This window comes from Polypterus senegalus, chromosome 4 (genome assembly GCF_016835505.1).
Source record: "Polypterus senegalus isolate Bchr_013 chromosome 4, ASM1683550v1, whole genome shotgun sequence".
Classification (NCBI taxonomy): domain Eukaryota; kingdom Metazoa; phylum Chordata; class Cladistia; order Polypteriformes; family Polypteridae; genus Polypterus; species Polypterus senegalus.
Window position 1 is genome coordinate 118,906,555 of NC_053157.1, and position 22,784 is coordinate 118,929,338.

Sequence of the window (22,784 nt, forward strand, 5' to 3'; positions counted from 1 at the left end):
CAATACATTAATTACTGCTTTAATATATTTGAAATTTACACAATTTAAAAAGCAAACCGTAATGGCTACTGTTGACAGTTGATGAAAAAGTAATAACTTTACTAAAATTACAATAATTTGTCCAAATGTGTATGTAAGTAATTGAATTCAACTCTGAATGTTACATTAACTGACAGAGGTTCTTACCAGTCTTTATGAACAGCCACATTACTAACAGCACAGTATCCAGGTTCCTGGTCTTCAGTACAGGAATCTACAGTCAGGGATGCAGCCTAGAAAAAAAAAACACAGCTCAGTTTTGTTAGGAATTTAACTTTCAATTTGGAATATTTTTTAGTTTTTGGTGCAAAATGACCTTTTGTATCTGAAAAGCAATGTTTTATTCAATTAAGTCTCAAATAATGAAGTGGTTTTGGGTCACTTTTCAATAGCAAGTTTCTATCAAGATGGTATGCAAATGCAGGCCTTAATAGCTTTATCAAAAGTACAGGTATGGTTATTTTAGTAAATAAGTCTACAAGGAAAACTGTGGGAATAACAGAAAAAGAAACATTTACATATTAGCATATACTGGATGAATGCAAAAAAATAATGGGTGCATAATCCAACTGATAATTATTCTTTATGTTCAAGGTGGGATGCTGAAGATTTATATGTCTGCTTATGTAATTAGGGGCTCTATACCAGTAAGCATTTATCTGGAACATTTAGAGTATGGGTCCCAGGATGCAAAATGCAGAAGACATCTGCTTGATACATCTGAGTTACTGCAGGAAGAAACCTGAAACAGCTGCAAAACACAGGGGTACAACCTCTCTTCAAAGTTCAGTAAGGACATAAATTAAATCAGGTTCTCGTATATTATAGCCAATGCGTACTGTATTGCAAAATTCTATATTGTGAGTAGCTGTGATTGAAAGAAAACAGACGTTAAACAACATTTACCCATATGAAACAAAAGGATGCTATGCTACCATTAGTTGTATTACCTTATCAGTTACAAAAACTGCCAGAAGCAAGGCCTTCTAATTTTGCAAGTGCTGGCAAAATGTGTAAAATTACTCATTCATTCATTCATTCATCCATTTTCCCACCATTTTAATACAATTCAGGGTTGCAGTACATATTCTTGAAACATTAGCAGCAAGGCAGGAGTCAAGCCGGTATGAAATGTAAATCAATCACAGGGGACATTTAATCAAGCACCCAAACACACTTTTTTATCAGACAAATTTAAAGAGTTGAATCTAACCTGCAGGTCTTAAAAATTGCAAGGCCAACTACATACAATATAATACAATACAATTTATTGTATAGCCCAAAATCACACAATAAGTGCCGCAATGGGCTTTAACAGGCCCTGCCTCTTGACAGCCCCCCAGCCTTGACTTAGTAAAAAGACAAGTAGGGGAAAAAATGGAAGAAACATTGAGAAAGGCAGTTCAAAGAGAGACTCCTTTCCAGGTAGGTTGGGCATGCAGTGGGTGTCAAAAAGATGGGGGTCAATACAATACAATACACAGGACAGAACACACGTAATCCTCAATACAATATTAAAATAAAAATATTAGTATGGAGTAGAATGTAACAGTAGATGATATCACATAATTATATATATATATATATATATATATATATAATATATGTGTGAAGTCTGAGCAACTTCAAGCACAAACTTGCTCAAAGGTGCCTTCAAAAACCACATATCAAAAGCAAATATTAAAAGAATCACTTGCCAACTAAATCTACACCAGCTCTAACAAAAGGAAACAGCTCACAAATTCAACAAAAGGCTGACATTTTAAGTGTAATACCTTGACAATCTTGGAAAATAATTCTGAAATGATACAAGCTAGTATTAGTGCAACAATTGCAAATGAGTGCTAGATCTCATGTTTTGTAACATGCACACATAGCAGTGTGATCTGATAAACACTGCGGTGAAGTAATAATGATGTCACAATTAAAAAAAATGGAAAGAATGGCTGTAAAACATGAGTAAAAAAGGCGAGAAAAGAAACCGATTAGCAAATTCCACCAAGAGTGAAACCTCCAACTGTGTAAATGTTTAAGTCAGTACTACAAAACCATCTGTTTCTGTTTTGCTTTTTAATTTCTGTCCCTTAATTAACAAGCTGCAATAGCCCCCCTGCTGTATGTTGTGACAGTAACCATCCTGTACATTACTTTGGATTGATTGATGAGAAAGATCTACCTAAAATGCATTATTTTCTCTTCTACTTTAAATTGCATCGTGTTCCTCCTTTGTGTAATTTCACACTGAAACTGTATTTGATTTCCACATCCCCTTTGTATAATATCCTGCTGTTTTAGAACTTGTCAGGCAATTCCTCCTGTTATCTCTTACTGCTGCATGTTTTACTTACATTTTAACAGTTTACTTTAATTGTGACTTAAAATATAAAATGACTTGTGATTGTCTACACAGTGAAGAGATTTTAGATTAGAACATGTTAAGCATGACCCTAAATTGTCTTAGCATCCAATCCTCCATCCATACATATTCTTACCCTGCCTATGGGCATGGTCATGAAGCAGCTGTAGTCTAGCTCAGTAAACATTGGTCACAAGGTAGGAACAAAACAACCCCAGAAAGTGTGCCAGTCCACCATAGGTTAACCACATGCACATTATGGCCAATTTATCAACTCCTTCTTCTTGCATGGGAGCAGTGGTGGCACTGTGCCACCCATTGCCTTAATAGTAATATAGAATTAGGAAGCCTTTGTTGTCATTGTACCAGTACCATGCATATCATGGCAGTAAGCCATGCCATTATAGAGAATGTTCTGAAGAAATTATTGCAGTGGTAGAGAACTAGTATGTCAATGTAGTGTGTCCCCCTAGTCTGATGTTTTGCAGCAGGGAGGCCAGTTATGATTGACAAACTTCTTGTGGGTTTACTAATCCTTTAAGTGTGAGCTGGTGTTCAGGACTACAGAGAAATGTTCAGCTGGTTGGCTCCAGGAGTCCTAGGTGTTAGGAATGACCTTGGAAGTGTTTTGGGCTGCAGCTTAAAAGCTTCTTTGCAAAAGGCATGTACTGATCTTCATGTTGGGAAGTGAAAGAATAAGGATACAAGTGGCATGAAGAAAAGAAGAAAGAGAAATGAGAAAAGGGAGAATATGAGAGAACTATAGTGAAAGGTGGCTTAGCTACCCCTTGTAGTACATAATCTATGTAGATAAACCCTGTGTAAGCACAGAATATGTGGTTTTCTGTAATTATTGGTACTTTTTCTTAATCCACTTATCTACTCTGCTTTAATCTACCCTGTCTGTTTGTAATAAAATACAACTTATTGCCATTTCTTTGGCCTTCTGACATTATCATGGATTCAAGAGCACCTAACATCTCCCACTGCTCTTAACCATACTTAAAGCAAAGAAGAGAGAAGCTTCAAGGTAAGGTTGCTATACTCACTAATCATGGTACTGGAGAGTGGTGATGTGCTGCAGGTTGATTAGCACGCACAGGTAAAATTTTACTATACTCTATGAACTGGACAATAATGACCCTTTAAGCCTATAAAATACTTGACTACATTCAGGATTACAGCATGTTTATAAGTTTCATATGGGGATGAACGTTGAGTTATCTCAAATGTAAATGCCTCATGTGATGTTGCACTATATATTCAACTTGTAATTAGAAATTGCTCTTCAATGTAAAGATTCATTTAAGCACGACAAAGCAAGACACAAGCTTCCTTTATTTTTCTTAAAGGACTTAATGCACAGTTCCTTTGCAGTTCTCTTCTCACAAAAAAATCCCAAACCAGCCACCCATAGGTCATACTCCTAGCCCTTCTTGTTGCTTACCTACATAATGAAAAACAGCTACAGAACCAAAAAGCATAAAAGATGCATTTTGTAATAAGCACCATTCTATCAAACTGAGGCAGCACATTTATCTCCGCTCTCAGCAGAAACAAAGTGCAAGAGATCAACCAGAAGGAAACAGCACTTTAAAATTATTAGGGAAAGTCAAAAAGTTAATTTTTCACCTGGTGAACAATACTCCAAATCCCCTTTCCTTTTCATCCTAACACCCCACCGAGCCTTTGATCTGTGCACCGTCTAATGATGAGATTTCCGCAGCAGTAGCTGGTTCTGTCCACCACTATTTTCCTCAGTCCCATAGGGATCCCTACTCACAGGAGATTAGAAGTTAGCTCATGCAATCAAACAGCAAGAGTTACTAGACTTCAAAACTATTTCTGAAAATAAGTCAAAGCAAGCTGAATGCACACATCAAGAGGAAACTAAAGGCCAAGTATGAGTAGCTCAATCGAAAAACTGTACAATATGCGGCACAGGCATTTTCCTTCCTGTTTAGACCTTTCGTTGACCCAAAATTGCCCTGAGTAATGTGCTGAAACCTATGGCAGTGGCAAACTGCCAGCTGGAGAGAGTTTAGAAATACTGTGTTCAATTACTATGGATGAGGTACATATGTGCGAGAATGTGTTTTTCTGTGTTGTGCCACTGCAGTTTTTTAGTGTCTTAAATGCAAGAGCACCTATGAAAAAAAACACTCTCTCATTATCTTTGGTCACCTTCTGTCACTTATGTTTCTTTCTTTCCACCCGTCGACTGTTCATTATGCCTTTGGCTACTGCTTTTAATCTATTGGCTCATTTACAGTTTACTGGATATGTCTATATTATATATGATTTCCTTTGTAAAGTCCCAGGTTATTTGCACTCAACCAAGTAATGCTGCTCCCCTGAGTTGTTATATCCTGATCATCAAGGCCAATTCACGCAGAACTTTACTTGAAGCTTCTCAATGTCACATATTGAAAAATGTACTACTATTCACCTGATTTCTTCGGAACTGTGAGAAGGATGTGTACATTTTCAAGCTATTTAACATTTCTTACCAGTAAGTGGTGCCACAAAGCCCCAAACCACAGACCAAATAATGCCCAACACAATCATAGATTCAAATAATGGATTTTCAATTCACCAAGCACTTTTCACAATATAGCACAACTAATAATCACACAAAGCAGTTACTCTTTTCTCTCCTTCCACCTCCATTTGAGAGTTGCCCGCTCCCTCCCGACTTTGACTCTTCGAGATAAGGCAGAGGGCTCTTTATTTCCTGGACCGGCATAAAATAGCTTCCAGTGAACCTGCATGACTTGTGGGGAGCAGTTCCGGGTTTTTTGGGAACTAGAGTAATCTTCCCCCAACAGTGGCCCCTTGCTGCACCCAGGGACCTTGACAAGGTTGCACTTCTGGAATCCACTTCCCATGAAACCCTATGGATGTCCCAGCTGGGACCACTGCCACCTAACATATTGGGGATGGAACTGCTCTAGGCCTCTGGCTTCTGCTCGCCTCTACCCTGGCACCTTCCACCTTGGCAAGAGGACATGCCATTGTTCAGCCAGGATGCCTGTCAATACTCCATGGCACTCACACAATATAATAAATATCTACAAATTACACAAGCATGATGTATTATTATGATATTCAATTTGAGATTTGATATTTAAAGACTGCTTAAGACTGACAGCACTGATGTGTGTGCTTAAATTGACATCATTTTGCTAATTTAGATTAATAAATAAAGCTCTGGATTAAATGAAAACACACATTGCAAGGGTTGTGCAACCCTAACCAGCAGACAAATATGCAAGACAATCATTAATCAGATGAATAAAGAAGAGTTACATGGGTAAAAATTTAACATTTTGTTCCCTGAATTCATATTTTTAACATAAAAGTGATGAGAGCAGAAGTATAGCAAAAAAAGCATCAGGGACAAGGTCAATGCTTAACTTTGAATAAGAAACCAGTCTAACACAGTGCACTTTTCATTTAAAAGCTGCCTGTTGATCTAATAAAAAATGTTTTTTAAGTTGCAGAAGTAAACCCATTTACCTGAAGAAACGGATGCAAACTGTGCAGCTCTGAGGTAGCAGAGCCTACTTCTGCACCTGCATGATGCCGGCTCAGTTTAACTATGCTGTAAATCTGTTGTTCTGTATGTGAATGTCAGTGCCTAAACTGGCAGAATCCATGCCTTCTTTACTAAGCTAGCATGCTGAGAGACAGTTGATATAAGCAGTGCAATCCAGAATCCTGTACATCATTAATACACTCACACACATTCATATTACGCTGATTTCAAAGTTACTAAATAACACAAAGAATTTTGGGGATGTGAAACTTGAATACAAATAGAAAGCATTTGACCCCATGTTTTTGGAGCTGTCAGGGAAGACCAGTTACTATTGCCCTAGCATGCATTATTCCACCAGTTTATCATCGGGATAAACTTCTTTCTATTATGTAATTGTTTGAGTTTTTTTTTTAAATCTATCATTATTGATCGAAAAATGTAAAAACACCAAAGCAAATTCAATTAATGGGACATCCTTCTGCCAGAATCTTCCAGTGTTTAATTGTCTTCAGGCAGCATGATGTACTATTCTTGGAAAACATTGTCTCAGAGTGCTCAAGACAATTTCTGGGGACTTGTCATGGTTGTCAAACTGTCCTGTGAACTTTTCATCCTGGATAACATCCCATCAGGCAGGAAATAAATGCTATACCAAAAAATGAAAGTGATCGCTAAAAGCTGAGAGCACTGGATTTTTTCCCACCATCATTTATTCAAAGCCTGATTCCTGCATTTAATTAATGCTTTTGTTTTGGTTCTTGCTTTGTTTTTGCTTTCATTCTATGCAGTCATAAAAAGGCAAAGGCATTTGATTATCTTTTTGTAAGAACTGTAGAATGCTGGGAGTCATCCCACTATGACTGAATGATCAAATAAAGAAAATTGATTGTCTATTGTTGCCACAGAACTTACTCAATTTCTTCTGTTTTTAAGGAATGAATTCTCTTTCTAAGATTTTTCTACCTTAATTGTTTTCTTTACAAAGGCCACTCAAACAGCAGGCACTGCAGCAGTAACAATGTCTTTTAAACTGTTGACTGGGATTCAAATTACCTTGTTCTTGTGGGATCACTAGCAAGCAGATGTTTTAGTAAAAGACGATTGGTACTGTCGTGTAGCAGCGAGCAACACAGAGGTGGGTTTCAATGCTGTCTCTGAGACAATCTGTATTGAATTTGTGTGCTCTCTGTCTTTTTGATGTAGGTTCTCTGTTTTCTTCCAAAATGTTAAAAAGAGGAAATGTTACACTTAATGTTCATTCAAAAATGGCAGTATATGAAATAGTGTTAGTTGTAGGTGTTTGGTTCCTGACTGGTACCTAATCTTTCTGGGACTGAAGTAATAACAGTTCATAAAATGCTTATATTTTGAAAAAAGAGAGAAATCCTGCAATTTTTAGCAGGGTGGGAAATTAGTTTAATAATGAATAACTATTGATTGATTAATTAATTTTATACTTTCAAAGCATTCCTTGAACATTCATGTAGTAATAAAATTGAAATGAAAGATGCACTCTCATTGAGTGCCTGAACCTTGAATAAAGCCACTGAGGCCAAAGCAATGTGTGTTTATTCCCTTACATTATTACATTACACACAAGGAGAGATGAACACAGGGAGAAATGCAGAAGTAACAAAGAAAAAGAACCACAATCAAATTCTCTGCATTTCCCACCCTTGACTTTCTTTCTTTCTTTCTTTCTTTCTTTCTTTCTTTCTTTCTTTCTTTCTATCAGTTTTCAATGCCTTGTTTTCACATCTTCCCCCTAGCTGAGTACTTACCATTAGCTCTCCCCTGATTTTACACTTCATCACCCTCTGAATTTGGGCTGGCTTTATATCTTTCCCTGAGCTAAATTATAGCTTAATCTCAGAATCCCTTAAAAGTGATGGGATGGAGTTTTGATTTCTATAACTATACCACTGTCACCAGGAGAGAGCTCCCTCCAGTAGCTGCTGGTGTGCCAGCACTACCTTAAATCAACCCATCTCCCAGGCAGTCTCTCAACTCTCTGCACTCTTAATGTAACAGCACAGTTACACAAGTTCCTTTATAAGACCTTGTGTCCACACACTTGTCAGGATGGCTATAGACTTGTTACACAGCTATCATGCAGTATATCTTTGTATATTTGTATATTCTGGTATTAAATATAAGTACATCATGGTAATATTTCAACAAGACGTTTGCTAACATAACGTACAGTACATGCGCATCTATCAGCACATCCTATTCATCCTTTCTATACCCCATTTTTATCCTGTACTCAGCAGAAACATCCACATAGCAGCACATAACTACAATAGGCACAAAGGATGCCCTGACATACACACTTTTTTCAGGGTCAGCTTTTGAGTTGTAAATTAACATAACAAGACCTCTTTGATCTTTGAGAGTAACCCATATCAACATAGGAACAGCCATGGTTTGACCTAAGGTCCAAGTGATGTGAAGTTGCAACTCCATGCTTTGTGATTGCCCCTTGAAGAAGAAAGCTGTTTCAGCAGAACTAGATAAAACTGTAAGACTAATTGAAAGAACTGTTTTATAGTTTACTGTATAAAAATAATAACAAAAAATGGCTTGTACAAGGGATCTGAAAGGCTGTGAGTGCTGAGCATTTAACAGGTATCAACAAATCTCAATCAGCCTGGGCACGCGCAATGAAAATGCATGTTTCAATAAAAAAAGCATGGCACTAGGTCGACTTCTAACACATGTAGCACAAATAAGGTAACCAGATGTATTATCTCAAATCAATGACAATGAGTGTCATTTAGGTAGGAAAATGAAAGGGTCATTTTCAATAGAAAATAGTTTTCAGGTGGCTATTTGATTTTCATAAATGTTCATGCTATCGATTCTTAAAAGACTTTCAGCCCACATTTATAAGCTTTATTGATACTGAGTTTTTTTATTCCAGTAAACATAGTTTTCTCCTACCATCTTAAGCCATGTGGCTGTTTTTATTTTTGATATAAATGAGATAAATATTATCAGTTTAAACAAATTACGATTAAAAGATTACATGACAGAAGTGAGGTCAAAACTACTGCCTTATGAATCCAATGTCCTGTCACTGCATCCTACACCTGGCTAATGTCTGCATAGTGTTTGCATATTTTTGTGCATAAGCGGCATCTACAAAGGACTGGTACGACATCCAGGGCTATTTTTTGCTTTGAACGCAATACAGGCTGGCACCCTGTAACCTAGAAATGGAATGGGTGAGTTCAGGAATTTCATGTGACAAAAGGAATGTTTAAAATCTCCAAGGATGCAGTGACACATGATATTAGATGCTTAGACTAAGTTAGCAAGCAGAGTAGTAGTTCATGGACTTTTAGATCTTGACTATGAAAAGCTATGCTGAGCTGAATTGCCTGTTCTTGTCAAAACTTTTCTTATTTTATGTGTGACTTGAAATATGGAACTTTTTGTTTTGTAAGAAAATGACTGAGTCTTGAGTCTAATATCAACTGTGCAGTAAAGAACCAATCAGAACCACAAACAAGCACGTCAGTGTTTTGTTTCTGTTTTATAGTAATGTTAACCTGTTAACCTATTTGAACTGTAATACTTCTTTACTCCATGCTGTTCTTATGGTGGAAATAACACTTGATAACTCATAATACTTTTCAAAATAATAAAGTAATCAAACAAGCAAATTCGCTTTAAACATTGCATACAATTAGACAGTGGACAGATGAATCAGTAAGCTACATAAAACAAAAGAACCAACCTTTTCTTATTACATTCAGTATTATGGGTTTTGCAAATATCAACCCTGACCTCACTGAAATGAAGCTAGGCATATATTTTTATTTATTTATTTAATTTTCTGTTTATTATTAACATTAATATTGGCCTCTGCAAGTATGTTTCAGCAATGCGTCATCTCTCTCCAAACACTTATGCTAGATTTATTTTATATTACCAGTGGGAGTATGAACATGATGCTTCTTTTTTATTTTATTTTATTTTTTTAGGTGACAGAACATGTTAATTTCCTTCTTATTACGAAATATTCCTAAAATGTGAATATGGAATTACATTTATCAAAGCAAACTGGGTACCTTTCCATCCTGTCACTCTGCACTATCGCAATACTGACAATTTAATGATTTTACCAGTTTCCTACCAAATCCCAGTACGCTGAAGGAAATGACAGACTTCAAGTAATGTAAAGGGGCCTACATAATATAGTTCTGACATTTTTGTGGATTTTTTCCCTGATCATACAAAAATGACTGAAGAAAAACTTTGTACTAAATAAAGTACAGTAGTGTTTTATTCAATTTGAAAAAGACCAGAAATGTAAAATGTGTCACAAGTTCGAAAGCCACACTGACCTGCCAGAATCCACAGACTAAAACAGGCTGGTTGCTTAGCAGATACTGTTTTGGTTCATAAAGCCAGACATACAGTACATGAACTCTGGACTTTGTAGTTAAGCAAATTGCTGTAACACATGCATTACAGAATCCAGAATGTAGAACTATGAATTTTCATATAATATTGAATAAGACAGACAATGAACTAGGTGTTCAAGTACTCACCATTCCTGTTCTCCGAGCAATGACAGTGTGAAACTGCCCATCAGAAACCTTCTTCATAGCCATTAATTTGTACGTTCCACTTCCAAGGTTAAATGAGAATCTCATTCTTCCTTCATATGTTTCCAAAGCCAGAAATTCAGCTTTATCTCCCGTCTGATTATCATAGTTATACAGTAAGAGGGCATTACTCTTAATAGTTGCAAACTTGATGTAGATGTAATTGTTATTTGGATCCAAACTTGGGAACTCCATATACGATAACTCTTCAAAACCGTAGCTGTTCAGCTCACAATGCTTGCCAAAGACACCTAAGCACAGCAAACATGGGTCACAAACCATGTAAATACAACACTTTATTTCTATTGAAGTCTAATAGATTTATTGGTGTTAATGCATTTTTCATTTTACTAGAATACTGACAGAATAGCTACTTTTCAATTACATGGCAAGATGTAATGTATTGTTAGGAGGAATAAAAAGGAATTACAGTGTGTTGATGATTTTTTGAGGCAAATTTCATGGCTCTATGAGTATATAAAAGACTGCAGCAACAGAAATGACGTCACAGTACAGTGGAAAAGGCTATGGTGTATACTACGTAGGCCTTCATAACCGAGTCTTTAATGTAAATTTTCTTAATGAAAATATTAATTTTGGGAAATAAAATGGTGCTTTAAAAGGCATTTATGATGAAATACAACTTTCATGAAGAAATATTTAAATTACAGTGATCAATCTTGCCTGAAGAAGGGGCCTGAGTTGCCTCGAAAGCTTGCATATTGTAATCTTTTTAGTTAGCCAATAAAAGGTGTCATTTTGCTTGGCTCTTCTCTACATTCATAATGGCTAACATGGTACAACACCCTAGTACTAAAGAAAAGTTATGGAATCTCTCTGTTAAATGATGAAAAAAGACTGTATCATCTCAAAAGACGGGGAAAATGTTTGGTGGCAGCAATATAAACTGCAGTAGTTCCTTAAATCCCATGAAGCCCTCTTTAATAGGACTGAACAAAAACTTTAGAAAATACTACCAACGTAAAGTAGACAACTACATATGATCAATAACATGAATAGACAGGACACAGTCAAAAAGTAAAACATTAATGATAAATCATATAGGAACATGGAAAAATAAATAAAAGACACTACACTTTTGATATCCCTAGTTAAAACACATGAAAACGAGGAAATGATATTTAAGCAATGTTCCATTATAATGAAATCTAATTTGCATTATATTATTTCTGATAAAACATTTCCAGGTTTTTCCTATCTAATAGGCAAAAACTAAACAGGTAAAAACTATCTGGATGGCACCAAGGTACTCATCTTCCTGGCATTTAAGTGTGGTCACTTACCAAATGGACAATGGCAGTAATAGCCATCCACTCCATTCTGACAGGATCCCCCATTAAAACAAGGATTACATTCACAGTAATTGATGGCAGAGTCACACGTTTTTCCTAGATTCACAAAACAGCACTGATTAAAATTAATGATTGTGCTTAACTCATAATATATAGCAACTATGTCTGTGAAGGAATTATGCCAATTTAAATTATTAATGGACTGTGAACTGGCATCCATTTTGAAAATATATATGCTATCGATTTTAGGGTAGTGTAAATCATTGATTGCATGATGATTTTCAAATTATTATTGGAGCAATGCTTAAACAAATTGACAATAACACTCAACAAAACAAACCCTTTAGTCACTGCTGAATCAGAATATAAACTTAAGATAATTAACACAACAACAAAAAAAACTGTAATGAGACAGACTCATCAACCTTGACTTCATCAATGACCCTAAAGGCAAAATCTCAAATTGAACATCTTTCATTTATTCAGATTGAAATTGCTTAATTTGGAGATAACAGTTTTAACCCAGAAGAGTACAAAGAGATTAATTTCTCATTATCTACAAATGAAGTCAAAGATGATCAGCCTGATGTCTCAAAATTCTTTGACAGGCAGGGTGCCATTTAAATATACAGTATGTAAAATTTATATAGGGTCAATGAATTTTAAATTTAGCTAATTCCCACTTTGGTCATGTGCATGAAAGTTCTTCTAGTGTACCCTTGTACTTTCCTCAGGTGCTCTGGTTTCTGTTGACATCGCAATGCAATGCAAATTACATTAAACTGTGATGTTAAACTGATTCAGTAAAAGTGTATGCGGGGTCTACTGTGCCCTGCGATAGGTCTGGCATTCTGTACAGGAATGGATCGAGCTTTATGCCTGAAGCTGCTCCGATAAGTGCACATACAGATAATTTGGTTAATTGTGTGAATGAGAAACAAACTGAATTCTGATTCTCCAGCAACTATGAAAACACTTTACATTGTTGAAGATATCTAGACAACAAAATAAAATTACAAGTACATGATGAAAACAGTTCATACAGTATTGTTGGACAGAACACTGTAAACGACACTCAGACACTGTACTACACAAATAGATGAAATGTGAGACATGCTATAAGAGCGTTTATTTTTACAACATTAGGGCTATGATTTGAACAACCTAAAGCAAATAACTTAATGAAGGTGAATTCCTTCAGCAAGGCACAGCAGGTAAAACAGGAAATGGGGAGGTTCACTGGTAGGGCATACAAACTACTGTAAGACAGAAAGTATTTTTTAACACATTGAGACTTTCCAAAAACATTAACCAAAAACCAATGTTTTTACAAAGTTCTAATGGCATGAATATCGTAACAACCTAATGATTTTTTGAGATAACATATCCTGTGTTAGAAACTTTAAGTTGAGCAAAATGCAAAAAAAGATTGCCCTTGAAATATATTCATCATGTGTATCTATGTAAATGGTACATGCTGAGCTAAGCTATTCAATACAACTTTTCAAGGCTAGGTTAGCTGGGCTTTAGTAAGATTTAAACATTTCATATCGGATTGGAGTTTTAGGGGTACAGTATTAACTCTGCTGAATCAAAGATTTATCATTTTGGGCTTGAATCTCTTTCCTGTCCTTATATAGTTTTCATGTTCTTCCCTTTTCTGTGTGGGTTCTTCACTGATTTCCCTGTTTTCCTCCCACAGTCCAAAAGCTTGTCTGTTAGGTTGATTGAAAATTTGAAACTGGCCATGTGGGTGTGTGTGTGAGTGGACTGGACTGGTACCTCACTGAGGACTGGATCCTGCAACGTATCCAGTGCTGCCACAACATGATCCAGCCTTCTCTCAAACACCGGATTAGTTTAACAGGGTTCAAAAATTGGTTGTTGGATAGATCCTCTTGGGCAGAAAAATGGCAGATTGGCAATAATCAAAAGGAAATGCATAAGAAAACTATCTGTACATGTTTACAAGTATACATAGTTCTTTTTTTCCTTCTGACACTACATAAAATACTTCACATCCTCATCCCAAACTACACCAGAATAAAAATAAATGCTTTGTTAAGGTGTTGTTTCTTTATGTTATCTGTTTATAGCATTTTGATTATATTATTAATTTTTTCAATTTTGGAAGTAGCTTATTTTTGGCTAGTACTTCTGAAAGTGCTGGTATTGTCTACCTGGCATATACGTATAGTTTGTATGTTTGCATATATACTACAGTACACACAGACACATATAAAAAATACACATACAGTACACTAACACCACAAATTAGCATACCTGTATATCCATTTTTGCACACACAATTGAAACCTCCCGGAAAGTTCTGGCAATGTGCACCATTCTTACAGGGGTTTGACAGGCATTCATTGATATCCCTTTCACATGCCATTCCTGTGAATCCATCTGGGCAACTGCAGGAAAATCCACCAACCAAATTATGACAAGTTCCACCATTGTGACATGGAAGTGGAAGGCATTCATCGATGTCGGCTTCACACAAGGTTCCAGTATATCCAGGCATGCAGTTGCAGATATACGGTGGCATTGGCTCATTAGACACAACGATTACTGGCATGCTTTCTTCTCTTATTGGACTATGGCCGACACTCAGATACTTCTTGCAGCTTCCACCATTATGACAAGGATTATGTATGCAAGGGTCAAAGTCAACCGAATTAATGTGCACACCACTCTGTCTTTGGAGAATGTCTTTTATGCTTTCAAAGAATGTAGCTACTCCACTGGGGTTAACATACTGGTTATAACTGCGTTTAATGGCAGCCATAAGCAAAGTTTTGTTGCTGTGTTCAAATGCCCCATATAGCTGAACACCAGTCCCCAATCCAGCAAGCTGTGAGTTAGCAATTCGCAAAAACCTAAGGTAATGATGGGTTAGCAAGCTAGTGACACTCTCTACTTGTAGATGGAGAAGGATACTGTTGTCAATAGTGACATTACTAAATCCAATAAAAAACACCCGAACATTGCTTGTAACTGTTCCGTGGAGACCATCATTACTGTGGACTGTTAAATCAAATGTTCCTTCAGAAGACCTTGACTGAGAATTTAAATCGCAAGTGTCAGCTGCTATACTAAACAAACTTGTGACTCCTGAAGCAAGAGAACAACGGAAAGTGTCCAGTACATCTGGATCTTGAGGTTTGACAGTGCCTAGAATTCCACCAGGAAATACATTTCCAAAATAATAAACAAAGACTTCAACTGATCTAGTCTCAGAGGGGTTGTCATTTTTGTCATTGATCTTAACATGGATGGTTCCGGTAGAAGACATTTGTGGGACACCAGAGTCTCTGATCATTACAGACAAATAGAAATCACTTATTGTTTCTCTGTCAATCTCTCTGGAAGTAGACAGAACTCCATTGGGGCTGAGGCTAAAATAATTGGAAGTAGGCTCTGTGCTAAGTAAGTTATAGGTAAAGGGCCCTTGGTTTGGAGGTAGATCACGATCTGTGGAGTTTAGAGTTGCTACAATCGTTCCTGCCCGTTCATTTTCAGAAACCTCTGCAACTGTACTGATTAGCGTAGGTCCGTTGTCGTTGACGTCCTCTAATGTCACTATGAGGCTGGCACTTCCAGTTGCAGGTGGTGATCCAGAATCTACTGCTAAAACAGACAAATTGTAAACAGGGGTAGACTCTCTATCCAGCTCTGAGGCAACTGAGACCTGCCCTGTCTGAGGATTAATTGTGAAGGCATTGTTTTCATTTCCTGAGCCCAGAAAATAAGAAAACCTACTCCAATTGGGTACAGAGTCAGAGTCAAAAGCATTGACAAAGATTACATGAGTGCCAGGGGAAAAACCTTCACTGATTTTGACATTGTATAAGTCAGAGTTGAAAACAGGTGGGTCATTAGCATCTAGGACTGTGATATTAACAATGACCTCATCAATATCCGTGCCCTTAATGCTCCCAGTGTTCTTGGCTAGTACCCTTAAAGAGATCTTTTCTTCTTTTTCACGATCAAGATGTCCAGACACATAAACTTGTCCAGTCTTTTTATTGATGCTGAAACCTTTCATTCTGCTTTTCCCAAATATTAAGTAGTGGACTTCTCCATCCACTCCAAGATCTCTGTCACTTGCAAAAACTTCTCCAATAATTGTTCCGAGGGGTGCAGCCTCTGAAACCTCAAAATAATATTGCTTTGATACAAATCTGGGAACATATTCATTAGCACCTTTCAACTGGATGTTTACATTGGCAAAACTGCACCGCTCTTCATTTGGGACATTGAAAGCTTTTACAGTTAAATGATAGCTTTGCCTTGCTTCATAGTCAAGGAAACCCTGAGTGGTAATAATTCCAGTATTTGGATCTATTACAAATAAATCACTATCTGAAGACTGAATCGTGTACGCAGTCATGGCATTTGTGCCCGAATCTTTATCAGTAGCATTCATTTTTACAACAGTGGTGCCACTTGGGGCGTTTTCCATTACAACAGGAAAGTACTCATCAGGGTTAAAGAGAGGTGAATTATCATTCACATCTGTAACATGAATGGTAATAGTGATGAAACCTGTGTTTGGAATCCAGCCATTATCTGTTGCACTGATCCTCAGTTCATGAATTTCCTGATCTTCAAAATCTAGCATTTTAGCTAAAATTAAGGCACCTGAAGAACTGTTTATTGCGAAAAGGCCCATGTCATTCCCAGAAGTAATATTGTACTTAACAAACCCGTTCATGTCTCTGTCTTTGTCTCTTGCGGAAACAGTTCTTATTACTGTTCCAACTGTAAGGCTTTCTGGTATGCTCATGGTGATGTGACTTTGGGAGAATTCTGGAGTATGGTGGTTCTCTTCAGTAACAATAATCCGGAGGGTTGCTTGTGCAGAGAGTGGTGGGTTGCCTTTATCTTTTGCAGTTATCTCTGCTAGGTAAAGTTTATTAACGTCAGTCATAAGTGAAGAAGAAACACTTACCCAACCACTGTGTCTGTCTAAATGAATCTTGTTTGAACTGTTACCCTTTGTTATAAAATATTCAATTTCAGAATTGACACCAAAGTCTTTGTCATCAGAAGCAACAACTCTTATTAACTTCGTTCCAGGCCTCACACTCTTTGTTACAGGTGTAAAGTAGGCAACAGTTTGAAACTTTGGTGGATTATCATTGCTGTCCACAATGTTGACAATCACAGTTGCCTCACTCAGAAGAGGTATAACACCACGGTCAGAAGCTGTAACAATAAAACTGTGCCGGTTGATGTTTACATTGCTTACGCCAGTTAAATTTTGATATTTGATGTACTGCTTAGTGAAAATTTCACCAGTGGATGAATTTATTCTAAAATATTCTGACTGTGATCTTATAAAGTAAAATATCTGACCATTAGAACCTGTATCAGGATCAGTAGCTGAGACTTGAGTGACCTTTGATCCAATTGCAGTAAGCTCAGGGTAATCAAGGTAATATGATGGTCGACTAAAACGAGGAGAGTTATCATTAACGTCCGTTACAAATATTGAAACATCTGTGCTAACTGTCCATCCAGAATCATGAGCTGAAACTCTCACAATATAGCGCTCTGTATCTTCTCTGTTAAGAGGTCGGCTTACAGTAATATCCCCAGTGTCTGAATTGATTGAGAAGGGTAGGCTTGTGTCTGCTAAGGAATACCGGCTCACTGCATTTGATCCAGTATCTTCATCTGAGGTGGTGACACAAGTCACTGTGGATCCCAGGGGTGCATTTTCAGGTATCTGAGCACTGAAAATTTTGGAAAATTTGGGTGCATTATCATTCACATCCAATACATGAATAATAACTTTGACTGTGGCAGATTTAGGAGGAGAGCCTTTGTCAGTAGCTTTAACTATCAACAAATACTGGGCTTCTTTTTCTCGATCGAGAGGTCCATTGCTCTTAATTTCTCCAGTGGCTTTGTTAATAGTAAAACTGTTTCCATGGTTTCCATCTGTGATTGTATACTCTAATTGTCCATTAAGACCACTATCTGTGTCTACAGCTACAACAAAAATAACTCTCTGTGGATGCAAATTTTCCAGGATTGTTGCACTAAATGATTCTTGTTTGAATACTGGATAATTGTCATTTACATCTACTATTGTTATTTCTACTTTTTCATAAGAAGAAAATGGTGGGAAACCCTGATCTCTGGCTTCAATCCAAAGGATATATTTCTGTATATTTTCAAAGTCCAAAGGTTTTTTAATGGAAAGCTCTCCAGTCTGCTGGTCAATATGAAATGCACTATCAAGATTACCACTGGCTATGAAATACGACAAAGGTGCTGCTCTAGTTGAAGATCCAGAAAATGTAGTGACCAGTGTATTGACAGCCTGGTTTTCGGGGAACATGAAATGGGTTTGCCCTGGCTTAATGTATGGAAAATCTTGGTCTGTGACAAATCTCACAGTAACAGTTGTGCTGTCAGATTTGGGATACATTCCTCCATCTTTTACATGAACTGCAAAAGTTACTTCTGAACCTCCTGAAAGTTTTTCAGCTGCAGTAATGGCTCCACGTACTGGATCAATTTGAAACTTTTCAGAATTTCGGCCCATCAGTGAATAATGAAGTTGAGCATTAGAGCCAGCATCTGCATCTGTCACAGTAACTGCAAAAACAAGTGAACCTGAAAGAAGAAAATTAAGGTTATATTTCAATGCTAACAAAGATCACTTTTGAATATTGCTATTACTTGCTTGATAAATAGCAGTCTATTATAAAATCATGTTTACACATAAATTGTAAACACCAGTTTAGCCTGTGATGTATCTACTTATTATACTCAATGAATGGATCATTTAGAAGCTTATAGAAAGTTTAAATGGCCTTCATAACTGATCTTTCCATTTTTTAGGATATAAAGGTAAAATGATAGTGTTGATACACACTATTTAATTTTTCCTCACCTGCTGATGTAGAGGCACCAATATGTGTCACATATGGATGATGATGGAATCTTGGTGGGTTATCGTTGACATCTGATATAGTAACAGAGACTATGGCAGAGCTGGACAAGGCCAGGGGACGTCCTCCATCATGTGCAACTACAACAAGTTCGTAATCCTTTTTTACTTCTCGATCCAATAAGGAACTCATGATAATTTGTCCAGTAGAAGGGTTGATAGAGAACTGGGAGTTACCCCCGGTAAGACTGTAACTGTGGCAGAAAATCAAAAACATTAATATTAATAAAAGTTCTGTTCCAATTGTTTTCGCTATATGCATCTGGAAGCCAAAAAAAAATGGAATCACCTGGGTAAAGGAGAAACACAAAATAAAATAAAAGTATGTTCCACAACACAGTTAAGATTTAATTAATTAATTGGTTATTAAATTAACTTGTTGGTCCAATTGGTCTAGTGCTTAAAATCTAAGGGCAGAAGTGACCTGTCAAGTCAAGTCAAGTTGGGGAGCATGCACTGGTACAATGTGTTGCTGCACCCACTGCACAACGAAACAGCTCAGGATCCCAGTTGGTAACCCCCCAGGCAGACACGCGGTCCAGTCCCTAGTTTCTGCCGCAGCCAGGTGTTATGTGGATGACCTCTTGGCCTGGTCCAGCCATTCAGGTCCCCAACAATGAGGATCTTACGAGCTGGATCACCCTCTGGGAAACGCGTCACATGGCCGTAGTGTCGTAACTGATGCTTCCTCACAATGCAGGTAATGTGCCTCATTCGGGACTCCATGAGCAACCACTCATTCGACACAAAGTCAAACCAACAGTACCCAAGGATTTTCCGGAGAGACACAGTATCAAAGGAGTCAAGTCTTCGTCTCAAGTCACTGGATAGCGTCCATGCCTCACAACCATATAGCAAGACAGGAAGTACCAGGACTCTAAAGACTTAGACCTTTGTCCTTTTGCATAGAAATTGGGAGTGCCACACACCCCTTTCCAGCGATCTCATGACACTCCATGATCTCCCAATCTGTCTACTGACTTCATAGGAAGAGTCACCAGAGGCATGAATGTTACTGCCAAGGTAAGCGAACCTCTCGACAGTGACCTGTAATTGAAATTAATTCAACAGAGTGGAACTTCAGTCGGTCTATACCTGTGAAGTCACACAAGATATCAGACGTGACATGCTCACTTAAGGACGTCATTCTCAATATATCCATTCCAAGTCATTTGTTTAATTTATTAATAAAATTCAGTGCAGTTTTCATTCCTACAGATGTAGCAACTAACACTATAACCTAAAAAAAGAAATTTTAAATAGAAAAAACTGTAGGAAATAAACAAGGTTGATAGAAGAATTATTAATCCCATTGCAGCTCATTGACTGTCACACAGAGGGATGTAGCATCTCCATCTGGTGTCCTTAGAGGCCAGCATGCCCTCTTTATAGCTGTTAATGGAATTTGTCATTTATTCCTGCTGTCATTGTACTGCATTAATGAGAGCAGAATACCAGAATGATTCAAAGACTTCAATAAAATAAGTATTTCTTCTAGTATTCTTTTTTATTTCCTGCACCTTTACTATTTAAATTTTCCTTTTTTAAGTTACAGTGTCAGTTTGTCTGTTGCTGCATTTATTTATCATTTGAAATAGGATTCTCAACTGAAGTGTTAATGTTTGTGATACCCCTTCTATTGGAATGAACAGTGAAATTAATTTTATCACTACATGCCTTACAAAACAAACTAATAGATTGCACAATGCAGATGGTAAGACTGAAAATGCTCAACAGAATGTTACTACCAGATGGAAAGAAATCAGCTTGTATTATATTGATACGCAGTTATTTTCTGGATCATATTAAACTGTTAGATAGGCCCTGTTATATATAATAACGGATAGTATAAATAGAAGCAAAAACCTACTGAACTTTGATAATTATTTTGTTATTGTTATTTGTCTTCAGACGGAAATATTGTTCATATTCTATCAGAAGCAGTATGTAAAGTGAAGTCCGTGTGGAATTTCAGAGAGAAAAACATGAGCAATGTGACAAACCAAATAAACAGATTTTGAATATCAGTGGAATGGTCACTGCCCATGTGCCAGTAACAGCTGGGATACCTATAGGTAGAGACTGCATATAAGTGACCCTGATGGCACTTGGTGGTTCAATATTTTATTACATAGTTATTACTGGTATTTTTCCAGGTTTGTCCACAACATGTACAGTATATTATGTAAACGAACAAAATAAAATCAACATCTCGTATTTTTTGATTATAATAATACAAAGCTTTTTAGGTGTAAAGTCTATTCTGGCAGAGTCAAGTAAAGAAAGACGCAGCCCTGGATGGAGAAGTGGCTCATTATTGGGCATTTACTTGTGCAGGGTCAGTTACACTGGCCAACACCAAATTTCTCTCTGGGGACAGGTAAGGTGCTATCTGCCTATCTATCTCTCTATCTATCCATCCATCATGGGCATCTTTAGAATGAGGGAGGAAATCAGAGTATTCAAAGAAAGACATGGATACAATGGGAGAGCAAGCAAACTTCACATACACTCAAGGAATATTTCTGAGATACTGGAGCATCATGCACTAGGCAGTGCCTAACCATATATTAGTTTTAGAGATACCCATAAATCTAACATGTGTGTCTCAGGGATGTGGGTGGAAACTGCACAATACATGTAATCTTTCTCTGCACATTCAGCGGGTTGGAAAATGGATGGATGGATATTTTTTGTTTCATAAATGAAATTAATAGTTTTTTCAGGCCATACAAAACAATATATTTTAATAATTTTCATACTGACTGAGTTTACTTTTCCTAATGAGTTATACAAATAACAGGGCAAATTAAAATATGATGTAATAGTAAAAATATTAATGACAAAAAAGCAACTGAGAATTATTATTTGAGAGCATTACAATCTGACTAATAACCAATTGAGGCTTGTTCTTCAAACCATTAAGAACACATCAACCCCTGGTGTGCTGTTCTTAGGCTGTCAATGCCAGTTAACATCCTCATTATTTTATATGCCAAATTAGATTTTAGTTTATTCTTCAGGAGAGCTGATCACAGTGGGGAGAACCTCTAACAAAAACAAAAATCCAGGAGCTACATTTCCATTCTCAGAGCATTTACAGTTCACACAGCAGGTTACTGGCTCACCTTATTACAGCATTTAGGCCTGTATCAGCATCGGAGCAATTTACAAGAAGCACATCAGAGCCAGTCGGAGTGTCTTCAGGTACACTGGTATGGAAGGTGTTGGAAGCAAAAACTGGAATGTTGTCATTCACATCATCAACTAAAACAGTCACTGTCCCTGTGCCAGTAAGAGCTGGGGTTCCTGTAGTCAGAGATCACATTGTGTAAGTATATTAAAAACTTACATGTTTTCTTAAGCAGGACATTATTTGGATAAATTATCTACATTATTTCAAAGAGTCCCTAAAATGTGCATGTAATATCTATAACAATTTGTGATAAAAATCATTAAGTTAAAACAAAAGTTTTCTCAAATAATATTAAAATAAAAATAATTATATTTAACATTCAAAGTTCTTTAACAAATATCATTCCACACCCATCACACTTTAAATGTAAGACAATCCAGTAAGTGACAAGATTGTTAAACTGAATAAAATACAGTTTGGAAAAAACTTCACTAGAGGACAGATTTCTAGTATTCTATGCAACAGACAAAGCAACTTGCAGAAAAGTCCAGTGAAAGTCTGCAGCAAGTCTTATTTTTGAATAACTTTTATATCACAAGGGTAGAAACTGATATAAACAAGTGACCCCATGATTAGACTTAGGATGTGCATTTAATTTGAAGCCAAAAAAATGATGAAACAATGAAAATCAAGTTTCAATGGTGTCTGCAAAAGTATGAAGCAAAACACCAACTTTATTTCATAAGGACAATTTCTACTAAATATGCAATATGAATCTGTTAATTTGTTGAGATTTTTACTATTTATTCATTC

General features: G+C 36.8%; 1 protein-coding gene across 2 annotated transcripts in view; it reads right to left on the bottom strand.

The window, feature by feature from the left end:
* The window catches only part of LOC120527614 (protocadherin Fat 4), a 244,285-nt gene that overhangs the window by 18,607 nt on the left and 202,894 nt on the right, over positions 1-22,784 (bottom strand). For both annotated transcript variants that reach the window (XM_039751216.1, XM_039751217.1), the window contains exons 7-12: positions 21,964-22,144; positions 18,779-19,029; positions 14,149-18,498; positions 11,857-11,961; positions 10,496-10,803; positions 187-272 (exon numbers count right to left, since the gene is read on the bottom strand). In XM_039751216.1, coding sequence (XP_039607150.1) covers positions 187-272; positions 10,496-10,803; positions 11,857-11,961; positions 14,149-18,498; positions 18,779-19,029; positions 21,964-22,144 — 5,281 coding nt within the window. The remainder of the gene's footprint in view (positions 1-186; positions 273-10,495; positions 10,804-11,856; positions 11,962-14,148; positions 18,499-18,778; positions 19,030-21,963; positions 22,145-22,784) is intronic.